Genomic DNA, 27726 nt, shown 5'->3' on the forward strand with positions numbered 1-27726 from the left:
ATGACAAATTAAGACAAAACTATAACACATGTTAAATGACTACTCAACTAAATGTTCAATATTATAACCAATATCAGCCCTGATACTTAAATAAATAATTCCTTCTACTATGCATCAATGTATCATGTATCTTTCTTGTACAGTATTGCACTGGATTTTAATGTCTTATATTTGATCGCTAGAAGTTATATTTAGCTATATTTATATATGTTGTAAATGTGTGAGCATGTGTGTGCATGTGCACATGTGTATGTATGCATACATACAGTAGTTCACATTTACAACTTTCAATTACAAATTAATTACTATTTAAAACTAGCATATCATACACATTATTATAGTTTTTAGAATATAAATATATAAAATGTCTTAAATGTAAAATACAATTTTATAGTGTATTCATATATTGATTTAAGTAAAATAACTGCAAACCCTTAAAGTCATATGAAAATAAAAAATAAAATAAATTAATTTCAATTTTCAATTATGTGACATGTATGTTTACTATTATAAGGAAAGGGAGTGTGTCCTCTCTCTCGCAAATGCTTATAATTATCATATACTTACAAACATCAGACAAAGGCTGTAGATACTGACACATCTAACTATCTGGAATACACCTGAGTAACTTGTTTGGGCTCGACAATCGAATTTTGAGCATTGACTTTGCTGATGCATGAGACAAATCTAATCATGTTGGTTTGGTGTTTTTTTTGGAGGGGGGGGGGGGGGGGGGGTTAAGTTTACTGGATCAAGCCGTACATTTCATCTGCAGACAAATTAGGACACCTTTAAGCCAGCTCTGTTACAGTGTTTCCGACCATCCTGCTGATGATTCACTGCCTTATGGTCACTTTCATACCCAACCAAATCATTTCAAGCTTTAAAAAAAGGCAGCAGGCAGCAAGTGTTATTTTTACCAAGCCTTTTGGGGTTTTGGGTGAGTTCGTTTTAATTTCAGCGGTGGATGAAGTCACTGAAGAAGCCTGTTATGGCTGCTGTCCCCTGCATGCTCTGCACTGGAGACCGAGGTAATGGATCCTCCATTCATGTGTTCTCCCACTAGAGAGAGACATTCTGCACAACTGATGGGCTGGAATGTATGGCATTGAAATGAGGCTTCTGTTCCAGTGAAGAGTGTCATTATTTACCACAGAAGTGTGTCAGGCTTGAAATTTACATTAAAGTTATATTCAGCCCGTTTATGTCAACACAGAAAGAGGGCATATATTAACTCAGAATAATTAACATAATCATAAAACTACCTTATGAATCTATGGTATGATAAAGTCCTTATTTTATTTCTGAGTCTTTTTTTCATGCATTTATTAACTGATTGGTTGATTCAAATAGTATTATGATGTACTGTAAATTATTTTAAACTAACTCTAACAGTTTTGGGTATGTTACTTTAAAAATCAGTGTATTTAGATTACTGTACTAATTACTCTGTTATTACATACTGGTAATAAAAAATGAAACTAGATACAGTACATAAATGTAAATGTAATGTACTCTCTCTAAAAAGTATTGCGTTTCTTAGTACACTTTCTAGCACAGTGAACAATACAAGGAAAGACATGAAACTGTAAAAAAAAATTAAATTGCATAAATTATTCTTGAAACTGACCAAAATATATTATAGGGAGAAGGTTACATTAAAACATACATTTTAACATCTGTCTTAAACAGTTGCACAAGCAATATTTATCATAGTAAATATTAAATATTTAGTTATTTTTTTTCATGTATTCGATATATTTTATTAAAAAAACAGTATCTATCTATCTATCTATCTATCTATCTATCTATCTATCTATCTATCTATCTATCTATCTATCTATCTATCTATCAGTGATTTAAAAGTCTTCGGGGATTGTTTTCTTAACTCTCCGTGTTGTCTCTCTCACAGCTATTGGATTTCTGGCCAGCCCGCTGCGCGCAACAGGTACTGTACTGTATATACCCCCATGCATGGGGCAGGTTGAATCTATTGCCCCGATTTCCTGTCACATGATTTGAAATAGGATCCCTAGTTTTTCTGCTATCTGTCTTGTGTGTGAGTGTCTGGGGGCAGCGCTGATTTGCCTAAAAGTTCAGACGCTCTTAACGCGGACGCGCAGCGAGAGTTCATGACATTCATCTGCTCACTGCATCAGCTCGACTGACCTGACTGGACTCGAAACACTTCACCTGCGAGGACAGAGGAAGAGAAGGTGTTCCGATCTCATACAGCCTACTACAGAAGAGCGATGGATTCGTGGAGGATCGCAGCCTTGCTCGTTGCTGCCTGCCTCAGCGCGTCCGCTTCAGACCAGTTAGAATCGGGTTAGTTCTCAACTCTCACGAACTGTAACTTTGTGCATTCTGGTGCTTGTAGGTCTTATATGAGATGTTTCTTACACTAGTGCATTGCGTTGCGCCCGCATTGTCCCGACTCCAGTCTCGAGATTTGCAGCGCGTTCTGTCACTTTTCTTGCCGTGTCTTGCTTCGGGTTCAGCTTTATGAATCACACAATGCATTTAACGCTAAATAATTACCCAAACTCTCTTTGATCTCTCGACGAAGCTTCGCTTCGATTAGAGCCTCTTTGACGTCTTAAACATCCGTATGTTTTAAATATATTATTTATCCGAGAATAAAGAATCTTCAAGTGGATTTTAGTACAAAGTTTGATGGTGAGAGTATTTAATATTATGTTTATTGTAACTATGCATGAAGATGACCTTTTTGGACAGTTGGATAAATATGGCTTGCTAACAGAAATGTTAGCTGTGTGTAGATAGATACTGTTAATATTATGTTTATACATATATAATTCTATAACATACTTCATAATTTACTGTGTTTGCATGCTTTAATTTATTTTCAGTTGTCAGGACAGGTATGAAATCCTTTACAAAAATGTACCATGGTAACCGTAGTCTTTTTGTCAAACAGTTTAATCAGCTTGTTTTGTATAGGCAAGTTATGTTCTTTTCATATGATTCACAGTAGCTGAAAGCTCACCAACAGATTATTTGCACTTTGAAACCACAAATCTCACATCCAATATACCTCTCTATGAGGTGAACTTGAGACTTTTAATTGTATCATAAATCCATCTTCAGCATCAGACAAACATCAGCAGTTAGGTACGATGAATTGCATATTGTCTATATGCAATACCCAAAAGAAATGTTTATTTAGATGTTTAGAAATGACCACATAAAGCAAACTTCTTGCCAGATTAACAGAGTTGTGGATGGAATTGTGACATCAAACAAGTTCATTTTAAGGAAATTTTCTGTTTTATAGAATGAGGAAAATCTTATGTAGATTATAATTATTAGGGGTTATCAAACTATCATCAACCTATTATCAGTCTCTTTGTTCTGTTATTGTTATAAGTGTGAAGATAATCACTTGCTAACTTGTATTAGCAAGTCAAAAGTTCATCAAACCTTTTGTCCAAAATCTGAAATACTGAAACACGCTATGCTAATATTAACTTGAAGGTTTATATGAGTGTGGTAACATGGTTAAAAAGTATTTTGTTTTGCTAGATTTCAGGTAGATAAAAGTAACTGTAATTGAAAAATCACCCTGTAATCAGTGAAGCTGACTTGACTGAAATGCGCAAGCCGCTTGCATTCATTACAATGGGAGTGCTTTGGGTCGTTGCATCGCTTCACTACCAGCATAAGCTGTAATTTGTGTTGTGTTTCAAGTCTCAGAAGCAAATCCCCTATGCTCTCTTTTAATATATATATGTTTAATTATAGCCTTTCTTTATTCAAATGACAGGTTAGGCTATCTGGCCGATGCGTAAGCACTGCCAACTATAGTATACCTATGCATTAGCAATGTATTTAAAGCTGTTTACTAGAACATATTCATAATAATTGCTCAGGTTTTGTGGTGACTTATTCCTCTTTACAGGTTTTTTTTTTTACCATTTTGTGACATGGTGACTAATTATGACAAGTTTATACTAATTAGTGCTGTAATAATTAATAAGGCATGTAGTAACATGTCAATCCAGCCAGAATTTTGAATGTGTTGCAGTAAAACATAATTTAGTGAAATGACTTGATGGCTCATTGCATGTTACTTGTGTTTCCATATAAAATATAGAGAAAATCTTTCAACAACAATGAGTCAGAGCAACAATTTGCACTCAATTTGTGAATATGATTATTTGATTAATTGCTTGAATTATAAGGTCCATGTATTTTTGTACTTGCTCTGTTGAGGTGTTTTAGAGAGTCATAAGAAATAGTCGGCTTATTTGTTAGGCCTTTCAGTTCTTCTTTTCTACAAATCAGTTATTGATATTTGATGAGTGAAAAGGCATTCGGTTGCTCATGTCTATGTGTGCTAAAACATGCAGATTAAAGCTTGTGAAGGATGAATTACTTTCAGCTTAAATAAAGGTGTGAGGCATTTGAAGGATGGCACAGTGTCTGTGGGTTTTCATTAATAGAGAGAAACGCATTGCTGTCCACAGAAAACCCTCAATTTGTTGATTTTTCTTTATATTGCATGAATTGAAATGATCTGCTCCTTTGCTTTTAAAGGAAGTACAACCAAAAAATGAAAGATTTCTGAACATTTAATTAGGGCTGCAACTAACGATTATTTTGATAATCGATTAATCTGTCGATTATTTTTACGATTAATCGATTAATCGGTTTATGTACTTATATTTTAGTTTTTTAAGTAAATTATTAATAAATGGTCTTTATCATTCAGCATAGATTTAAGAGATTTTAACCATTTTGCACTGTCATATCCTCATCAAAAATATACCTGGAGTTGTTTTATTGTGTTAGTAATTCTTTTGTTGAACTCTTCTGCAATCAGAACACTGACCCATACTCTAGCAAATTTCACAAGGAGATTTCAAATAATGTTTTCACCATGGCAGTCCTTAGAGCTCCTAAAGTAGTTTAACATCCTGAACAAAGCTTATTTAGGAATCTTTCAGAACATATTTTCACGAAGAATAAGGATAAAACAGAATAAAATTGCAGTGCATTGTATTTTATTATTTACTGGGAAACAGCTTTATAGCTTTTGCTGTGAAATTGTAAACAATCCTTCAAAAAAAGTGGCAATGGCATGAAACCTGAATGGAACTCACAATTTAAAGTAAAATCCATCAGAAGGTTGTCCAGAAAAAAAATAGGACACACACAAAAAACCTGCTGTGTGAAAAAGAGCAGTGAATACTTAGAAAAAAAAGTGCATTTCAAATATCTACATTTACCTCTCTCATTCAGTCATAATTAGGCTGCACGACTGAATTTTGAACTGGTAAACGACAAACTGATCACAGAACATGTTTGTAAAGCTTTAAATGTTAACTGTTAAAAAGCAATGTTATCAGCTTTTACGACTAAACATTTGCAAACAACATTGTACTGGAGAATTTGCACAAATGAAAGTCTTAGGGGCCGTTCACATATCGCGCCTAAAACGCGTGGAAAACGCTAGGCGCATCGCTTTCTCCTTCTTTCCAAAGCGCTCGCGCAGAAGCGCCCCTGAGGCGTCTGCCTTTGCTAAGCAACCTCCTTGCTCTCTCCTTGAAGACGCGGAAATTTCAGCAAAGGATAAATGGATTTGTAGCTAAAAAAAATCGCTTGCAGTAGCTCTGCTACTAAATTTATTTCAAAATGGAAATCCATATACAACTGATCAGCTGTTCCTTTCATCTTGACTGAGCTTTTAACGTTGTTACGGGAAAGGATGAAGCTGATTGGTTAGTTCTTGTCACATGACCCGCGGTGCGGTTGCGGCATTCTGAAAAGTTTAAATGTTTTTAACTCGATGCGGTGTTGGAAATAACGAACTTGAGCGCGCAAAAGACGCGATATGTGAACGTCCCCTTAAACAGTGCAGTAGTGCAGAGTTTAATGGTTACTCTTCTTTTTTAAAGTCTCAATGTAAAGTACTCCCACATCACGCTGAATGCTGCAGACATAGACATCATATGATGTCTATGGCTGCAGAGACGCTGCTCGGGAAGCACGTGACATAAAACAAGGCCAGCTATTGGCTATTCGCTACTTCTCCTGTTGTACTGGCTGAGTAAAACCTCCGGTGGCTCATTACTGCCACACTTTGGTCACCGCAGATTTGAAATATGCACGAAATGAGCCGCTTACGGCAAATAAAAGTTATTTAGCAACGAATCGATGACTAAATTAGTTGACAACTATTTTAATAATCGATTTTAATCGATTAAATCGATTCGTTGTTTCAGCTCTACATTTAATCATCCTCAGGTCATCCAAGATGTACAGTAAATGAGTTTGTTCTTCATTGGAACAGGTTTTGAGAAATATATATATATATATATATATATATATATATATATTGGTATATATATTAGTGCTGGGCAACGATTAAATTTATTTTATTTTATTTTTTAATTGCGATTAATCACACGATTGTCTGCGATTAATCGCATTGTTATGCACAAAATTAATTATGGATTCAAAAGTAGTGTGTTACGCACATTTGGTTTGCAAACACTTTAAACAAATAAGGTGTTTTTTTTACAGCAGTATTCCTTTTACATAGTAGCAGTTTATTATAAATCTTAACTTATAAAATTTATGTAATTAAATTAAATATAAAACAAGCTATTTGTCAATGCTAGGACATTAACATTTTCATAGAAAATATTTTATAGTTTGTTATAGAAAAACAAGTTACTGTATGCTTAGAGTCCAGAGCCTCGATCATAACATTATAACAGAATTCCCATCAGAGCAGAGTGCGACGTGGAGACTCATGTGTGTAGGATGCGGGAGAATAATTGGGTGTGGTCACACTAGGCAATCTTAACCCCCAAAGCCTGGTTCGTGTGATCGCTTTGTTTAGCAGTCCCTGGCTCCGTTGGAAGAGTTGGGCAAGAGTGTGGTTCAATTATATACATATAATTGATATATATATATATATATATATATACTGTTGGAGGGCCATGTGTTACCGCATCCCATATGACTCAAAATAATAAACCACAAAGTTAACAAAACAATGCACTCCACTGTGTTGAGCGAGAGCACTTCTCTGCTATCTTTACGTGTTATCGGAAACTCCCTATTTCCCATTTATGAAGTTGTGATTACGAGCTCGTTGCATTATTTTCTTTTAAAAATAACAGTGGACAGTGGTTTGTGAATGCTGATGCTTAGGCTAAATAATTTGATCGGGAGCATCCCCTCCTGTGACCCATGATTTGTCTGTATGTGTATTCAGAGCCAGTGAGCAACGGACTTTCATAATAATAAAAATAATAATAACGCATTATCTTGCCCAGCACTAATATATCTATATTACTTGCTCACCAATGGTTCTTCTGCAGTGAATGGGTGCCAAGAATGAGAATCCAAACAGCTGATAAAAACATCACAATAATTCATGAAACTCCAGTCCATCAGTTAAAAGTGAAAAGCTGTGAGAAAGCAATATCATGGTCAGAGGAGTCGTAGTTTAGAGGGACGAAGGGTTTGAAGTTAAAAATGTCATGATGCATTTATTTATTACAAACATGCAACTTTTCACTTCACAAGACATTAATTGATAGACTGGAGTGGTGTGGATTACTTGTGACTCTCATTCCGACGGCACCCATTCACTGCAGAGGATCCATTAGCGAGCAACTGACGTAATGCTGAATTTCTCAAAAAATTTTCTGATGAAGAAACAACTCATCTACATCATGGATAGCCTGAGAGTGAGTACATTTTCAGCCACTTTTCATTTTTGGGTGGAATATTCCTTTAAACATATCTAAGAGATACGAGCAGTTTGTACCAGCACTTTGACCAGGCTAAAGACCAAGTCTGTTTATCCTTAGATGAAAAAATGTATTAAATGAATAGAGAATTATCCAAGGACCAGACAGGAGCTCGCCTCATGTAAAGTGGATTTGGGTTTAGTTGATAGATGTTGTTGACTGGAATTAAGTAGTTCCCAGAGCTAGGAGGGGTTTATGATGTCATTCTCGTTTCTGTTGAAGATTTTGAAGACAGATGCATTGGTAACTGCCTCCCCCTTAAACTTTGACGTGGTGATACTTGTTTTGCTGTGTTTTTCAATGAAAGCAAAATGTGCTGATTTTTTAAATGAATGGAATGGTCATGGCTGAAGCACAAACTGAAGACTTCAAAGTGTCAGCAATTTTGCTTAAGTTATTAAATCCATGTCATGCCTTGTCGGTCGTGATACTTTCATCTTTCATCTCATTTCAAAAGGCAATGCAAGCACCATGTGGCTAATTGGTCCCGACCAATTGTGAGAAATGAATATGGAGTTATCTGAAATGAGATCTCTGATCACAATCAGCAGTGTTTAAAGTTAGTTTTGCTCTTGATCATGTGATCAACTGAATCAGCACTTCATCACTCTAAGTTAACTTAAATTGAATCTATTCTTGCAACATACCTGAAAAGGGAACTCCAGAACGCAACCACTCTACTCTACTGTAGCCTACTGTAGAAGATCCAGCATCAAAATACTGCCTGATATTTCAGCCGAACATCTGTTACAGGAAATCAAGATCAGTTGACTAAATCACTTTCAGTCAATTAAAGCATGATAAAACCACATGATGCTGAACGTGTTAAAGGAGAATTTGCTGCCATATTGCATTAGTGTCTGTTTGACAGATTCTTCATCGGTTCTGGATCATCTCTCTCCTGCTGTTCCACTCCTTGCCATTGCTGGCTAGCTCTCTCCTCCATTTTTATTCTCTCTCGATCTTGTCTATTCCTCTTGTCCTCCGCCTCTTTTTCTTGCCAGAGCTGTTTGGAGTACCTTTGCTTTGTTTTGTGTCTTCACCAAAAGCCACTCTGACAGTGAAGTATGGCTTGGGAGGAAAACAGTAGCCAGGTGGTCGGAAATGTGGGCAGGTCAAAAACTTTTGTACTTTTTCTCTTTCCCTTTAACCACTTCCTTTTCTTTTTCTTTTTTTGTGTACTTGTTTTTATAATACTGCTGCATTGACCTTTTGGAGTTCATGGCTATTATTTCAAGACCGTAAATGTATGATTTCTTTTTTTTTTAGGGATTAAAGTTTTTTTCTTGCTTTTGTTTGTTCTTGTTCATCCACATAAAATGCTGTCAAAATATTTGAAGCCTTGACTAGTTTTTCCTGTGAAACGTGCTTGTCGTGGCATGTTTACCTTAATGTATATGTGTGTAATGTGCGCATGTGTTTGTGTGAAAATGTTTCAAACTGTATGTCTTGTACACCATCTAGTAGTTCATTCAATATCTACGGCAGTAGCTTTTTTTACTGCAGAGGTTGTATCAGCTGAGACTATGAAATAAATGTCAAGTCTAAATAGTATTAAAACAAGATATGTTTACTTAAGAAGCAAAATTTGCATGAGTAATTTGCTAAGAAAAATTAACTTTTTTCTACTTATAACTTTGCTTAAAATAAGTATTTAAATAAAATAATAAATAAAATAAATGCAATTTAAAATTTAATAGCTCACTCACACATTAATATCTCTCTCACTCACTAACTCACTCACTCACTCTAAATTAAAATTAAAATTTAAAGACTTTTTTTTATGTAAATTTAGCTTTTCCATCACTGGAATAAATAACATTTAAAAATATGTATATTCAAATAGAAAACTTTTTTTGTAATAATTGTAATAATATTTCACAATATTGCTGTTTTTACTCTAACATTTTCATCCCATAAATGCAATTAAATGGTGAGCATATGACATTTTTTTCGTTCCTTTTTTGAAAAAAAATTATTTATTTATTTTTATGAGACATTTAGTTACAAAACATATATTGAAGTTAGTTTGAGATCTCTGACTTTTTTTTAATTAAAATGCATATTTATAATATTAATAAAGTGAAAGTGATTTTGAATCAATACATGGTCCCTCATAATGCCTAACCACAGACCATGTGTCCACTCACTCTTTCTGTGTATCTGTGGTGTAGAGGTGGTTAGCTGAGAGTGCTTATTCTAATTTAGCAACAGAAATGCCCACATCAGAGACTGTCGTTTCAGAGGGCACTGGCATTCCTTTGGTCCCTACATTTCCCAGAAATCCTTCCACCCATTTCCTGCCAGCATATCCTCACATTTACACACAACAGGCTGTAATTACCCACCCAGCTGATCCGATCCAGAACCAACCACCAAGAAACATGGAACACAAAGATGCCTCTGTAACCAAAAGTGACACAGTATACAGGCCGCGCTTCTTCTCTGGACAGAGACAGCCTGTGGTCGCTTCTGTCAATCCTGTTTCTGACTCTGTTTCTATGGGAAACTAAGCAGAAAATAAGCCGACAACACGTCATGTGTTAATGACAATACCTGATTGCCAAGTTCGGCTGGGATGTTAGGTGCCAAAAGAGGCTAAATGAACTGAAACATTTCTCATCCAGTTCTACCAAGACTAAATTATTACCTGAGCTTTGCTGCCCACTAGGAACAGGCAAGAAATTAATACTTTTATTCAGCACGGATGTATTACATTGATCAAAAGTGACTGTAAAGACATTTTTCATATTTATATGAAAAGTGCACATGGAATTCTGTGAATGGTTGAGTGAAGTCATTGAACCGTTCTGAATTGATTCACTGAAATATTTGATTGTTTGATTCGATTTTCAAATTAATCCAATTTCCAAATGAAATTAATCTTTTCATACATTTAATTAGAGACATTCTCAATACTTGTGAACTGCAATCCTTATCATTTGTAAACGTATTATAGTTTAACGCATACTGGATTGCGTAGAATAAAGATGGGTGTATACAGGAGATTTATGATGGTCATCTGTGTCCCCCTCTCTTTTGTTTGATGTTACACCATGGGTCAAAGGTCAAGCATTAGTTGACCTGTGAATAGTTAGGAGCTTCTGTTCTGTACCTGATGCCTGCTCAGACCTGCTCAAACCAGTTCACCTACTAGCTAATGTGGCATCTGCTAATCATTCCCTTTGAAGGTTATTAAAATGTGTTTTATCTTAGGCTACGATTTAACATGCTGTCTATAGACAGTGAACACAAGCCTGCTGATTGGGATGAATTTAATGCTTTCTCTAATCTTAATGAGTTTGCTACCCATTTAATTAATTAGAAATATCATAATGCCCTAATCACATTTATCTTTTCCATTTAGGGCAAAGGGCAAAACTGGTCTCAAACCTGCATATTTTTTTTTTCCATTGTACACTGCACAGGAATTTTTGTGTTTTGCTAAAGCTATATCTGACACTGTTATTTTCTCAGAAGTACTCAAGGGTCAGTGAGAGGCGAGAGAGAGATTGAGATCTGCTTAACCACCATCACAGTGTCCAACATGCTGAGATATGTCAGATGCCTAGTTTATAAAAATATCCATATTTATAAACATGAATTTGGAATGTGCTTGTATAAAGCTGGCAAGAGAAAGAATACCTCAGCCGCCTCCCATGCTGCTGTTTTCTGTCTGCGGCCATTTATTTTGGCTCAGGATGTAACAGCCCATGCCATCCACTCACGACTTCCTGTTGACCTCCGATTGGCGCCCTGTGGAGCCTGTACAGGTCAAAAGGTCAGCTATATCTATCTGCTGTCATGTAGGGATGGGTCAAGATGATCAACTAGTGGTTAGTCCTTGAATGAGGTTGATTAGTGATCTTTTTCTTCTTTTTAGCTTTAGCATGTTTAAGCAGTAGGCGATGAATGTAAAAACTTCTCAAAAACTTTTAACATTTGCTATACACTTTACATATATAGTATACACTACATCATGATACAAATCCAAATAATAATCCAGATTATGATTAAATCAAGTCAACTTTATTTATATAGCACTTTTTACAATACTGCTTGTGTCAAAGCGGTTTTACAGTGTCAAACAGGAAAATAATTTGTCAATAATGCAAGAGGACATTAACAAAGATACATTTTTTCCAGCTAAAGTCAGTTCATTGATGATTCAGTGATGTCATCTGGCCCTCTTCCAATAGTGCAATCAGTCAGTCAAGCGACCCCAAATAAGCAAGCCAGAGGTGACAGTGGTAAGGAACCAAATCTCCACAGGTGACAGAAATGGAAGAAAAAAAAACCTTGGGAGAAACCAGGCTCAGTCTGGGGGCCATTTCTCCTCTGGTCAGACAAAAAAAAAGGTGTGGTTTATTCCAGGCTGCAACACAGGTCAGATGGTGCAGAGGATTTGGCTGGAGAAGTAAGAGAAGTAAATAAGAGAAGATATAATCTGTGATTAATAAAGGTCCTCAATGCATACGTGTACTATTGATGAAGTTACATTAGTGCATTGAGAAACATGGGATATATGTTTTTGATTGCAGATGTGATTAATTTCTTTGAGATGTGTCATGTTATTGGGAGTGTTTGGAAGGCTTATGTATAATCCACACTATCACTCATCACCTGTCCAGAATCCAGCTGTCAGGGTGTGAATACTCCGTGCCTGCAGTGTGATAAAACTGAGTGGCAAAGTGAGTAACTCCTGTCCGACTTTGAATGGGCTGACAAAACCTGACAGGAATGATAGGTCTGTGAAGAGCGGGAGTGAGACAGAAAGCGATATCGGGAGAGCGACGCCTCGGTTAGGTTTGTCATTTTGGCCCTGTCTAATTCAAAGGAGCAGTGGAAGACAGTGGAACATTAAGCTGTCAGGCAGTTGTACCCGTGTCTGTGGATGTGCACCTGTTTATTCATTTTCACAAAACTTATATAGTATCACGCTATGTAGTTATTTTGATGGGAATTCTGTATTTTTAATTCTGACATTTGCAAATGCCTGGAAACAGAGCTTGTCATGTTCAGTTCGAATTTTCTCACAATCTTAAACTAACAGTGAAAAAAGTGTAATGTGCACTCAAATGATGAATTCATATGAAAAAAGCAAACAATTGGTTTAGAATTTTTTTTTTCAGCCATTTGCATAGGGTGTGCCTGGTGAGCGCTTTAAGAATATTTGAAAAAAGCAAATGAAATTGTATGAGATAATGACTGTTTTCCAAACAACTATTGGTATTCAGAGCTACATTAAAATTCATACAGTATCTAGCACTGCAGCAGTGCTTAGGACAAAAAGTTGAACAGCTAAAACAAACAATAGTGCCACCAGCATGCAAACGCATCTGTCTAGATGCTCGAGGCCGTGAGTGTAGTTATCTACACTGCTGATCCAAGCAAATGCTCTTCTGAAATGAAAGCAACAGCGTTTTTGTAATGGGTTGCTCCAGTTCTCTCTAGGGGAGAATGAGATTAGGTGGCGCTTTGAAAGTGTTTGAGGGGCTTTTATTCTTTGTCTGGCCATGTAATAGAGCCGAGAACATTTAAAATGCGGTTGTACAAGATTTTATTCACTAGGGCTTCTTAAATGGCGGTAAAGTCAGCAGATGCTTGGCAAACGCACCTAAAGAGATGCTACCAATTGTAGTGAAAACTGCCAATAATCTCAAGGAAGTCCTCTAACATTCCCACATCTCTGAAGACCAAATCTGAACCTTTTCAAACAAGCAAACATGTACTTAAGTGGTGTTTTGTGCAGCTATGATTTCAAAAGCCATGACCAATATCATAATAGTAGGATATTGAACTGCCACAGAGAGGGACGTGACCTGTCCTGTGAACTCTGTTATGTGAACGCTGACTTTGGTTCTCAGCCACTGGCCAGAGAGCTCTAAAGGAAGAAGAAAAAGGCAAAAAATAAAACCGTCTGACTGTCCTTCCCCGAATTCACTTGCTCGGGAGCCCAAAAAGACTTTTGTGGCAAAGAAGCAAATTGTCACCTTCCCTTTTCTTTTCGCGGGAAACTGTGACATGGAACAAACAGGAAGAGCATTGTGGAGGGTCAGATACTTATGGTGGGGATGAAATAACTATGCATTTTTCAGTTCGAGCTAACTTGCAATTAAATGAGATTTAAGCTATTTTATTCATCTCGGAAACCTTCAAGCGTGTTTAATTTAGTCAAAGTCGTTTGACTTGAAAAGAATCCATAACCTTTTGATTAAAAGGTTATTTTGTCATGATTTTTTCACCCAAACCTGTATGTTATTCTTTCTTCTGCGGAACACAAAAGAAAATATTACAAAATGTATATGTTAAACTATAGTAAGTTTGAAAATTAAAAGGATCACAGTTCGCAGTTATAAGTATTGAGAAAGTCAATACTTCAGTCAGTCTTGTTGGTCTCTTTAATACTGTTTTTCTGTATTTGAAATCAGCAGGGTTCAATGGCTGGTTATCTTATCTCAATGCTGGCGTAGTCAATACACTTTTCTGTGTATTAAGGATGAATGAGGGCTATTCAACAGCGGACTCATAGAATTCTTCCTCAGGTCCAATTCGAGCAGGTCACTCTTAGTGCTATGTAACTGGATCTCCGAGACCTCAATAGATCCATGAAACTGATCCCGTTCTCAGAAAGGACAACAGGGATGCCCTGGACTTTCTTTCTCACGCCTTCTGTCTTTCTCTCTTTCTCTCTCTCGCTATTCCATCTGTTCCTCTGCTCTTTAGTTTTTTTCCTAGTATCTTTGAGCAGCTGAATTGAAGCAGTTTTACTGTCTGCAGTGGGAGAAAGCAAGATATTGATGATTGTGTCTCTTGTGTGGCTGCTTTTGTTTTGTTTCAGATTGCGAAAGGCTCATTTCATATGGTGTTTCTTTAGATGATGAGAAAGCGACATGATATAGGGAATGATATCGATATCAGACCATCTATCAGACAAAAAAGAAAGACGAGGAAAAAATGGTAAAGTGAAGTGAACAATACTGACTTGTCTGCTAGAATGTCCACATTTATGTTGCGTAAGGAAAGATAATGTTATATAGTGATTTAGAGCTAGGGTTCTCAAACATTTTTGACATAAATTAGTTATTTTAATTAATTAAATTATTGTTTGATGAAACATCTTTCCAAATATAATTTAACACCTGTTCACTTGTGAGATATTCCTATTGTTATTTTTCTTGTCTTAATAAACCTTTTATATGTTTAAATTCAATTCAATTCAATTCAATTCAATTCAATTCAATTCAATTCAATTCAATTGTTAATGCTGTTCAACCTTTGTATCTCATTCAACCCGTGCTGTTTTTTCATGCGGATGTTTTATGTAGTATAGTTTCACAAAGCTGAAGTCATACCATTCTGTTTTTGCTTTCAATTTGAAATTATACAATCTAATTTAAATCAAAAACTGCTCATGCTGCATGAATGCAGCTCCTTTGTTTGGATCGTGATTGAAATAGAGTGGTCGCCTCTTAATTTAAATTGAAAGAGGACAGGAAAAGGCTTTGTTTGTTCATATGAAGAGATTCCTTTTTTTATATTATTTATTTATTTGATTTGGGATTTGTTTTAAAATTTCAAGTTAGTTTTGTTATTTGACATATTTCAATTTCACAAAGAAATGTGCAGCTTTTTGTCTGAGAAACAATAAAAGGACAACTTTTCATTTATAATTTGTTTAAATATAATTTACTTGAATCATGTGTAAACCATACTGTTAAATCAGTATCACGAATCGCATCTTGATTTGAGTGAATCATTATATCCTTATTAGCGTATTTTCATTTTCACCTGGCCAGATGGAAAACACAGAAAGAGGGACCTGAGCCATTATCAATGTTTATAGACCAGAATATCATAGATGTTTGCGGGTTGAACTCTTTTGACTTTAGCCTGTAAGTAACTCTGTAGCAATCTACCGGAACACCCTAGCAACTACACAGCAGTCCATTAAAATCCACTCAGTCACTTAGAACCCTGTAGCAACCTCATAGCAACACCCTAACAACCTTTAAATGAGTTTTACAGAGGCAAGTACCACTCACATTTTTTTAGAACATGCAAAAATCAAATTTTTGTTTCTAATTTATTGTTTTTATCCTTAACTTTTTGAATAAAAGCATCTGCTTAGTAGATGTAGCCTCATAATTGCTCTCAGAACAGCTCTTAGGGGCCGTCTCTTACTTTACAGCTTGCAGGAAACATCAGTCACAGATGGTGGATGTTTCTGCTACACGCATGCATGAGCTGATTCTCTGCTGAGGGAAAAGGCGTGAGATTATTGGCCTTTTTTGGGCAATGTCTGTACCTGCCGTGTGTGGTAACCACTCATCTTCCTTTTTACAAATTAAATCGGTCCCACACAACATTCAGTGTAATTAGATTTAATGAAAACACATGGCTGGGAGAGATTTTCAGACATGTTAGAAAATTTAAATGGAATAAAATCAAATTAAGTATTCCCCCTCCAAACTTCCTTGTTCCATGTTTAATTGGAGCTTCAGTGGAGCAAGTAAAATACTCTATAGGTTTGACATTGACTTAAGGTTCACTGCAGGCAGCGCTATCAAGGAAAAATGAATGTGCACATTTCATTTGGTTCATCCTTATAACATTTTCTACCTTTGTTCTGACATTATACTGTATAACATTTTCAGAAACACATTGAAAATGTTGCATTAACTTAAACAACAGTGGCCAAAAAACTCATTCTGTGATCGTGTTTGCATACTTTTATTTTTGAAAACTCTTTGTAGATGTTAATTATGCTAAATTCTGCATGTTTGTTATAAATGCAGGATATTAATATAAGAGTTGTGTCAGGATGGTCAACTAGTTGTTTTCTAGATTTTTGCTTTGTGTGTAAAGTGGATGAATTTGAGGACACAACTTTTCAGAGAATCTTTTAGCATAAGTGCTTTACCTTTCTAATAGTAACTGATGCTAAAGAATACACTGAGAATTGGCTCAAATCACATCCTGAAATCTTCTTTTATGTAGTGCTCCATTGAGTTTAAATGCAAGAAAGCATCCTTTGTGAATGTTTCCTTAGAAGCCGTTCTGATTGGTGTCAGTTTTAAAAAATATGAACATTTTGTACATTCCTAATACTCATACACTAACATTACCTAAAAATGGTATTATAGTGTTTTTTTTACATGGTGACATTTTGATGCAATGGATTTATGCACTATGGTAATAATGTTTCTTGTTTATTTTATTTAAGTACCCTGGAGTGAAATACTATGGTGTATCATATAAAATATGATATTCAGTGCAGTTGTATATCAAAGTTGAATATAAGTCTATATGTAAAAAAGAGCTGTAGAAAGATAGACAGGTGTGGCCTTTTGCCTGTAATTCATGAGACTTGACTCAAGGTCAAATTCTCTTGGACAAAAGTGTGGAGTCTTGGAAAGGAATGAAGTATATGTCTGTTTATATGCCTTTGATTGACTTAACCAATGATTATATGTACATGTTCTTTGAAGACAGTTGAATACAGTTAACACGGACATGGAAACGCTTAAAAATGCTTACTGCAAAATTTCTGTGTTTTGAATTGGGTTTGTTTGGCCTAAAGTAACATGAGACAGAAACTTTGCAGTGGTGTGACCTATAATCACTCTTTCCCGGTATCAGAGGGTCTAACGTTGCACACACATGCTCTTCAATGTACACGACACATGTCTGCCTGCCTTAAACCACATATAATTAACATTCTTGCCATACCAATAAACCTGAGCAAAAGCATGGCGATCCAAAACAGGTGCGAGTTCGTGTGTACACATGTAATAATATACAACACAGGTCTTCGAGGTGTTACAAGCAAGTTGATCCAAACTTTGATCCAGCTTTGCTCTGTTCTGGCCAAACCCAAAGCCTGTGTGAGAGTCAGCCGGTGCAGCTTGGGTTTCTATAATTCAACTGCACTCCCATCAGAGATGTGGGAATATAAGCATTTCTCATTTCTCAAAGTTAACCAATTCTGATTTGACAGAAACACTGTCCTAATTTGAATTATACATAAAACCATGAACTAGTAACCCAGTTTTCCATAGAAACATTTGGCTGTTGCAAGAGAACATTGGCTGATAATCTTTAAATTTATTGAATCTCAGAGTTTAAGCAGAATCTATAGCTGATAGCACTGATTATTGATCGGCTCAGTTGTTTTCTCTCTTGCTAACAGCTTAAACATATGTTTCACCCCATTGTAAATCATGCTCTAAATGTTTTAAAGACCATCTGGGTGTTGTAATACTCTGCAGAAGGGCAGAGTTAGAGAAGTAGCCTGTGCTTAACTCTTAAAGACGTCATATCATGAAAAATCACATTGTCTTTAATCTTTTGAATATATGGTCAATAAGCATGTAAACATACAGCAAATTTAATGAATTATTTAGTTGTCCACCCAGGCTCATTGGAAAAATTTACTGTACCTGTGACAAAATTTCTGCAAAATAATATTAAGTTGATTCATGCAGATTTCGCGACACTGTCTAAGTGAAATGTCCAATGAGTTCACTTTTATCAAAAACAGATGAACATGGATCAGGCAATGTTTTATGATTTGTTATTATGGTTGTTGTACGTATCACAACAGTTTGGAAATTAAGGTGAGACACTGCAGGTAAATAGGGTATAAAAAAAATAAAAAAAATAGTTACCACCTTACTTACCCAGTTGATTGATTACATTATTGCAAAAGAAAATTTATTACAAGTTTTAAAAAATGTTATTTTTAAATATGCAAATGATGCATTATTTTATGAAATACAGTATGCACTAATTTGCATAAGTGTCTAGTACAAAAATCTGAACACTAGATGAATTCAGTTTCAAAATTCTTTTTTAAAAATTTTTTTGACATATTAGAGTCAGAGGGAATTCGGGGTATCTTTTTTTGTCACTCCATAATTCAGAAAATACTTTGAACAGCCAGAAAACAATATATTTTCATAATTTTGGGGGGAATAAAATGTTGTATATAATCAAGGAAATTATATATAGTATGAACAAATCCTTCTGTAAAAACCTTCAGAATATAGACAGGAATAAAAATGTAAAGTTTGGTATGTGTAATCGCTACTGAAGTGGAGATTTATGGCTCAGTGTTGGAGAAAAAACTCATTTTGAGAAAACGGCCTTTAAAAATGTGTATTGTAATTGAAATCTATTGACACAAAACAATAAAAGAAACTCTTAACAGTGTCTTTTGGATATTCCACTAGTTTGAAAAAACACTTTATGGTTGTATCGCATTTGAAAATACCGTATACCACCTTTACTAAACCTTACCATGATAGTGTTACCAAAAGCAAACCTGAGATAAAACTCATTTGGTGAAGCAACTATTCCATGTTAGCGTGCTTATTCAAGTCTTTGAACTCTTTTTTTTATTTTTATTTTTATCATGGCCTGTGTTTCACTGGACTCGTAGCTCAACTGTGCAGTGCTTTACCAGGTGAGTTTCCGAGCAAGTTTACTGCATCTGAAAAGTCATTCATATGGAGCTAATTAAGTGATGTGTGACAAAATGCTGAAAAGCTAACAAATCATGCATTATGGTCAAAGTGTTTTGAAGTCATAACACGATATTATGGAAGGCACTGCATTAAAATAAACCTTTATTAATTGATAATCTGCCCTTGTAATGATAATGTGTAAAAGGAATAAAAGTTGTTGGTGTTGTTTGTAGTGTTTGCAGGTGTGCGATTATCAGCAGATAGGACACAGTGTATTTTGAACTTATTGATTCAATTGAGTAAATGATTCACTGATTCACAATTAAAGATGAACACTTGTTTCATTCTTAAATGAATCAGTGTTTTAAAGCATTAATTTGGTTGGACAGACTATTAATTGATTCACTTATAATGATAGTCACTTGTTGTCACCTGTACTGGTGCAGTGATGTAACTGTGATATAAATGAATGATTATATGACCCTTACTTACTGTAAGAAATCTAAATTCACTGCAGTAGAAAGTCTAGAATCCAAGCGAATAATTCTAGTAGTTTCCTTCTAGTGCCAGAATTGTGTCCTTGAACTCCACACAAAGGGGTTTCTTGGGTAATAGCGCTTAAAATAATCAAGGATCTGTGGGCGGATATCCGTTGAGAGGTCTTGATGTAAGAGAGAGGGTGCAAATGACACAAGCATTATGAGGTCCTGTGGGGACAATGAGCTCTAGTGTCCTCCCAGACAAATCCTGCAACATGACGGCAGTCTACAGCTTAAAACCGCTCTTTTTCTTTCACTCCTTCCATGAATGGATGGGGAGAACAAGAGGCAGAGACAGAAGATGATGCTGAAAAGGGAGGAATGCTGTTGGAAGAAGCTAATTCATGCATGTTTTTATTGCCACATTGTCTGAATCAGAGGTCTCTGTATGATAGCTTTCATAGGAGTTGTTTTACTCAAGCATGCTTTAAAACAATAAGAATACACCCACATCCTGCCACTCGCTTTAGAGAGAGCGAACTGTTGTGTTTATTATCATGGCTTTGAAAATCCTGTTTATGTTGATGTGTGCAGATACTGAGCTAGTATACAAGGGAACTCAAAACCGGTGTCAGTTTAGGACGTTTTGACCGCAGCTATCTACAACCTTTGATAAAGCTGACAAGTTAGACAGCATATTTTAGCTCTCCAGCGTACATTAGTACAGAGTACATTAGTACACGCTTACACAACCCACACATGTCTCAGATTCCCATTTTGTGTGTTTATATGCAGGCTCATTTGGCAGTTAGGGTTGCACTTCAAAGGCTGGCTTGAGCAGGTTTGGAAAGTGAACATGACCCCAGCGTGGGCGCTATCTCTTTGTTTTTCTGTTAATTTTACGAGTCTTGGCTTTATGACCTCCTCCATAACAAAAGGAAATGTAAATTAAACCTGCATTTACCTTACAAGCTAAACTCAGTTTGTGGGGAAAATTGGGGCACTTGAGGAAAGGACTCCAATAAGCACTTTCCTCCTTTTTCTTCCATTATCTGGCTTTTTATAGACTCTTTGTTTGTTTAGTTTCCTTCGCATGTTCATCACCATGTTTTTAATGCATGGTAATACTGTGGTATTCTTTGATATACCTTAGCAAAATTTTATTTTCGAAAGAAGTCTCTTATGCTCACCAAAGCTGCATTTATGTGATCAAAAATACAGTAAAAACAGTAATATTGTGAAAGGTTATTACAATTTAAAATAACTGTTTTCTATTTTAATATATTTATTACTGTGATAACTAAGGTGAATTTTCAGCAGCCATTACTCCAGTCTTCAGTGGAGTCTTCCTGAATGCAGTCTTCAATTTTTTTGCAAACTTACTGGATTAAATAATTAACATTTTAAACTAAATAAATAAATAGATAGATCGATGAATAAATAACAAACTATGGTATTGCATTAGTCACAGTATAGTAATTTTTTGCACAAAAAATAAATAAATAAATGTCTGGTAATATCTACTTTTTGTCTACTTGATTGATTTAAATAATTTATTAATTAAGGGTACTCATTTGATTTGATCATTTTCTATATTTGTGTAGAACTTGATGGGAAAAATATTGTTTTGATTGTTTATACAAATACATAACACTGACACCAGTATAAGTACTGTTTTACATTACCATGGTATTTTAATTTGTAAATACCACAGTACAATATATGAAAATGGACTACAGTATATACTGTATGAAATTACCGTGGTATTATGTGATTCCATCACTACCATGGTACAGCCACAATATATTTTTTTTGCAAGGGAATTTTTCTCTGCTTTCATCTGTGTTATTCCCCCGTTGTTTACTTTCCTGTCAGGGTTGGTTTGAGGTGGTGTCAATGGCGTGTGCCAAGTTAGTCTGCCATTCCCAGTTTTATTTATTTAACCTCTTGTGGTTCCACTTTCACGTCACTGCACATGAAGCTTTTGTTCCCGTATGGTATGTGAAGATGAAAGATGTCAGCAAAGGCTTGTGGATTCTGTCACAGTTTTCATCCAGCTGGACTCTGTGGGACCAGATATAGCGTTGGAGGATTCCCACTGCAAGAGAGAATGTCTATGCATGAAATAACAATTTCATAGTGTCAGGCACTTGTATGTGTTGGCCAGCACACCAGATAAACCTCTGTGACTGCTCATTCAAGACCTTTATTATTCATCACCCAGAGCGTACTCAGATAGATCCATTCAGGGTTGTTTTTTTCTCTGAGAAACTCCTGTGGCGGTTTACATTAAAGGAACAGTTCATCCAGACATGAACATTTTGTCATCATTTACTCCCTCTCGTAATGTTTCCAGACATGCATGCCTTTATTTTTCCATTAGTCACTGTTTTCATGCAACTTATAAAAGCATAATAAAAGTCCATGTAACTTTGGAAAAGAGCTAGCACAATGTTTCAGATGTTTTTGTTTTAAAAAGAACGAAAGTCAATCAGCTTTGGAATAATATTAGGGTGACTTTTTTGGTGAAATATCCCTTTAAATCCATAATATGTCTTTCCAATCTTTAATAAAGAATTTTTTTATTTATTTCTCACCTTCCAGGAAAGTTGCAACAAGCAACATTGCCTTAAAATTGTTGCTTGCCTTAAGGTGTTTCTCATTCTATTTATAATCTTCAAAGGCAATACATGGCACCACACACTGCTTACTTTTCCCATTAAAGTTAACAGGATTGAATAATGTGCAGTGTATAAGTGAGTTATGGAGAGGTTAGAGAAGGTTCAAACAGGTTAATGTTAAAGAGTACCACTGAGATGCTGCTATTCTGAACCTGTTTGATTTTACAGAATGTCCTGCAGAAATTTGGGGGTTTGTGAATGAGAACAACTTAGGTAGGTGATACGAAAATATTATCTCTAGGGAAAAGTAGTTCACCAGTTATACTATACTGGTTTTGATTCAGGACTAGGAAGTTATACAGTACAAAATATACTGTGGTCATCGCATTGACCTGTTTATCCTGGCATGTGAACATATTTAAAGTTATCTGGTCAAATTATGGTCAAATTATGACTTCTTATAGAGCAGGGTGGCTGTTAGCCATTATAAAGCTGATTTAGGACTACGGTACCCTGGATAACTGATTTATATTTAAAATAGAAATATACTTAAAACTTATTGATTCTGTAATCTTCTTATAGTATTTTCCCTAAATGAAGATGGATGGACTGTGGCGTTTTTATACAGGTTATGCATTTAAAAAATCGAACATTCATTTATCTTTTTTTTTTTTTTTTTTTTTTTTTTTTTTGTAGTTAGATTTTTAGTTTTTAAGGATGAAGCAATGTCATGCAAAATCATCTTTTTTGGCTAGCTTCTACCAAGTGACCATTTGTGCCAGGATACTGAAGATGTAAATAAGCCTATTTATTCTATCAAAACTATGCATGATTACCAAGCGGCAAATTTATCATTTGAATTAAGAATTGTTTATTCCAGTCCTGTCAAAACAGTGCTGTGACCCTTTTAGGTCACAACGCACTGGTTGAGAAGTACTCTATTAGACCACCTTGGTGGGGCCATGTCAGCTGCGATGCATCATGACACATACATCTCTTGAAATCGTGTTCTCTTAATGGGAACTGATTTTGATTATATAGCTGAGATGCTTCTGTGTCTAGTCCTAAAGTGGTTATTTGTAGTTGAAGTTTGTCCAATTGTTGTCAGTTCATTTTGAAAGCACATCCCCTGAGGCAGTCAGACTCGGTGAGAGTTTCATATGATGTGGCGAATGAGCAGATGGTTTGGCACTGTCACTTTTATACATAATCATTTTCTCTGCTTGTCTCATAGGCTTGCCACGTTCTTAGCTGAGCCCAAGGCTGGCTAAACCTAGTTGGAGTGGGGAATTGTTTTAGCCTCTGCCATTGTCTCCTCACTCCATTCAGTGTGACACAGAATGAGAGCTAAAGGAAGCACAGTGTCCTATCGAATTACCTCACCCCCCTCCCAGTGCATTAGTCATTAAGACACACAGCCCACCAGCAAGATTGGGGTTGGAATATGCAAATAACCACAGAAAGATTGTGACATGATTAGATGTATTTTGCTTTTCAAGTAACTAAACATCTTTATAGCTGAAGTTAGTTCACCCTAAAATCATATACTCACCCTTATGTCATCAAAAACCTGAATGACCTTACTTCCTTCATCTGTGGAACATTATATAAGAATATGATTGATTTCTTTTTAGTTTTAGTTGCATTTCATGTTTTACTAAGTTTAGTACTTCAGCTTGAACTAATGTTATTTCAGTTAGTTGCATAGCATGATATTCATCTAATATTTCAAACACTGTTATTTTGTTATTTCAGTTTTATTTCAGTTGCCAAAAAAGTTAATAAGTTAAAAAAGCTCCCTTAATGAAGTGTCAGTGATGTGATGTCAGTCACCATTGGTTCTTATGTGTCGTGACTTATCATAACGTGAGAAATTTGAATTTGTGGCAGTGAATACTGACTTAAATTGGGGTATTTTCCTCAGGCAAATCTACTGATGGTTTCAGAAGACTTGAAATAGCCAAAAAGTCATACAGACCACTTTTATGTTATTTTGCCAAAGTGTCTGGCAGCATTCAGTTTTATTGTATAGAAAAGAACACTTAGGCTGAGGCACCCCACTGACCACAACAATGCTTGAAGCCCCCATCACCATTCCAGTTGTTTGTTATTACTGATAAAGATTCCAATAGATCTATAAATCAGATTTTGAATGTATTTTGGCTTATTTGAATGCTTGTGTATTATTCTAAATGAAGTCATCTGAAAGCTCCCTTAGAAGTTTGCTGAAGCCCCCTAGTGGATCTAATTTCAAGCTACTTATTCAGGGTGTTCAGCTACATTTTTTATTTAGTGTTCCATTTTTGGGGTGAACTATTGCTTTAATGACAGAAAATTGACATTTCTATCCTCCTCCAGTTCTTCTGCTGAATTTAATTGAGAATTGTGTCACTGGTGAATCCTGGTGTCTTCAGTGATCACAGACACAACAAATTGAATCTAATTTATTTATGCCCCTTTTTTTTGTACTGTTCACAATGCTACATAGTCTCTGTTCATCTCTTACAAAGATGAGCACATCAGCAAACTCAATATGGAACCAATTAGCAATGAATCCTTTCACATATAATAACAGGGCAACTAACTCTTTGCACATAATCCACTTCTGTCCGCTTTTTTAAGACTCACTTGTTTCTGGATCTGTGGAGTGGTTCCTCCCTTCCTCCTGATCTGAGCTTCTTTTTCTGTTGATGTACTTGCATTTTATAGTTTTCTTTTTCCATTTGCTCTTTCATGAGGCTGAGACTCTGTTTCCCATCAAGGCCTGTAATCCAACCACAACAAAGGCATCACATGGTGATACAGGGGGAAACTTGATGATGGATTTAGGAACGGTTGGAGGTGATGTTATTACGGCTAGAAGAGGGGGAAAACTCATCCTCAGGAACATGCCAGTGCAAATGGTTGTGTTTTCTTTTCCAAAAATTGTGTTTCTTTGAACGCCGCCCGGCAACCCACACTGGGTTTTAACTACCCATTCATCTCAATGATGGACCTTCTTATCTGGTTCTCCCAGTCTACTCACTACTTCCCTACACTGCCGCAAGTTAACGATGCCTCCCGACCACATCAAGTTAAGTTGCTGATAATTGCTACCCTTCCTCGGGCCCTTCTTATTTCAGCCATCCCGTCTGGAAACCTTTTCTGCCGAGGTTAGCCACAGCAGCAAGATGTCTGCCGGTTTGTGACCCAATACAACGGCAATATGCAGCAGCAGAGGGTTATTTCTCATCACAGAGGCAGCAAAGTTGCTTTTCAGGGGACTTTTGCCTTTTGCAGGTGAGCATTGCAAAGCATAAATAGGAATAATGAGTCCTATGCTGTGCAGAGAGTGGGTAGGAAGGACGTCCAACCCATTAGTAATGCATGGTTTGGCTCACAGTAACTCTGTCCAAGATTACAAAGAGGAAATCATGATTGCTTTGGGAGATGTGTGACTCTCCAATGTGCCGTAAACTCCCTGAGCTTCATGCGACAGCATCAACTGACCCCTAACGGAATGACAACACCATCCAGTCACGCATTGCTTATTGGCATCCTTTATGAATGTCAATCTGCCTAAGTCTGTCACTGCAAGTGTGTCTGGATGAATGTTGTTATAAAGCTTAACCGTAACCTTTTTATAATCAACACCATTTTAAAGAAGCACACAGAAGGTAATAATTTACTCCTTGTCATATTGTCCCATAACTTATTCTACCTGTAAAGCCTGGTTCACACGGCAGGATAATTAGGCCGATTTTAGCCCCGATTCACCCCTTCCTACAATCTTAAGGATGCTCCGATTATCGTAAAATAATCTGATCAGATATTCCTGCTGTGTGTGGTGTGTTAAGACTGCTCTCCTCTGCTCGGAAGGACGTCGGGACCGCTCCGATCTCAAATCGGGGATATCCAACATGTTGGATTTATTTGGCCCGATTTCTTCTCGTGTGTGGTGTCCCCCGAGGACAAACGATCACGCAGCCTGTGGACTGTGGTGTGTAGCCAATCAGAAAGCGAGGTGACGAGGCGGCGAGGAAGTACCGGGAAACAAAATCAAAACAGCCGGCGGCATGGCACACCAGAAAGTCCGGTGGACGTCGGAGATGAAGGACTTTGTCTCCACTTCTTTGACCATCGCCTTTTCTTGTTTTTATTATGTTTTTTTTTTCGGTTACAAACAAAGCACAAACTATGGCCACTGCATCCTCTTCGTCCGCCATGATTGTTTACTCTGAAGTCACGTTTGATCTCGAGGGATTTTGCGAGATTTCCCGTCTGACCTGGGAATGCTCGGGAGTCAAATCGGTTCGTGTGTGATGTGTTGATTTTGCCATGTGGCTGCACACCACACACTGTACGACCAAAACTGTTAGACCTGTGATTTTTTATCGCCGTGTGTGGGGTCTCTCAGGTTTGGAAAATCGGCCGACAATTTTAAAATTGTCCCGTGTGAACCAGGCTTAAGACTTTCTGGATTTGTAGATCACAAAATGTATTTATAGTTATATATATATTATATCATAATTTCTTTTTTTTATGAATTATTATAAGAAATATTCCACTAAAAAAAAAAAAATCATGCATATTTCAAATCAATGTCAGAATGTAAAGTTTGAGTTAACAATCTGTCCATTTAACCTCAGATAGTTTATACAAATTGAGCAAACCACATATTAATATTGAGACTACACAGGTAGCTTATAAAAAAACAAAACAAAAAAAAACATGTCCCAGCGGGGGTTATTTCTGAGTCTGTCCACCTGCATGACTTTAATTAAAATCTGCATGACACCTAAAAACGAAAGCCTGTCATTTCACGTTTTAATGAGACCTGGTTTTCTTTCTTCTTGATTCCAGCGAGCATGACTTCCACAGTTCAGCCTGGACACTGTCCAAATGTTCTGCAGCTTTTAGTGCTGTATTTTCTGATTGGATACAACTGTTTCAGTTGTGCGAGCAGCAGTGCAAACACATATGTAGCTGCATGCTGTGTCCATTTGCTCGATTGCGCCTTTTTCAGAGCCAGCCACCGGAAAGCATTTGCCTTTTTTTGAGGCGAGCAAGCCTCACAAATCAAAAGTGAGCACTCACTTGAGGCCGTCCTGCCTGAGGTATGTTAATTGCATTTGATTAATGGCATTCAGAAAATTTGTTTAGGGAGGTTGTGTGGTTTTTTGATTTGTTGCATGATGCCCTACTCATCCCCTGAAGGAAGGGCTCGTCCCACATCAGTGGTACATCTAGGCAACTCTCCTTGGAAAACAGAGGCTAATTATCTCAGAATCTTCCCTGTGTTCCAAAACGCTGGAAATGTCTGCAATACTTCACTCATTTTTGAAGTATATTTCAATATGTATGTGAAATGAGAAAAAATATCCATAAA

The 27726-nt window shown here is 36.3% G+C and overlaps 1 protein-coding gene across 2 annotated transcripts in view; it reads left to right on the plus strand.

Annotated features, from left to right (window-relative positions):
- Positions 1-2004: 2004 nt before the first annotated feature.
- Positions 2005-27726, plus strand: part of kremen1 (kringle containing transmembrane protein 1) — a 66571-nt gene continuing 40849 nt past the window's right edge. Inside the window, exon 1 of one of the 2 annotated variants that reach the window (XM_059548676.1) lies at positions 2005-2328. In XM_059548676.1, coding sequence (XP_059404659.1) covers positions 2253-2328 — 76 coding nt within the window. In that variant the 5' untranslated portion in view covers positions 2005-2252. The remainder of the gene's footprint in view (positions 2329-27726) is intronic. The other variant, XM_059548675.1, reaches the window with a different exon arrangement.

The sequence above is a fragment of the Carassius carassius genome, chromosome 4 (assembly GCF_963082965.1).
Source record: "Carassius carassius chromosome 4, fCarCar2.1, whole genome shotgun sequence".
Taxonomy (NCBI): Eukaryota; Metazoa; Chordata; class Actinopteri; order Cypriniformes; family Cyprinidae; genus Carassius; species Carassius carassius.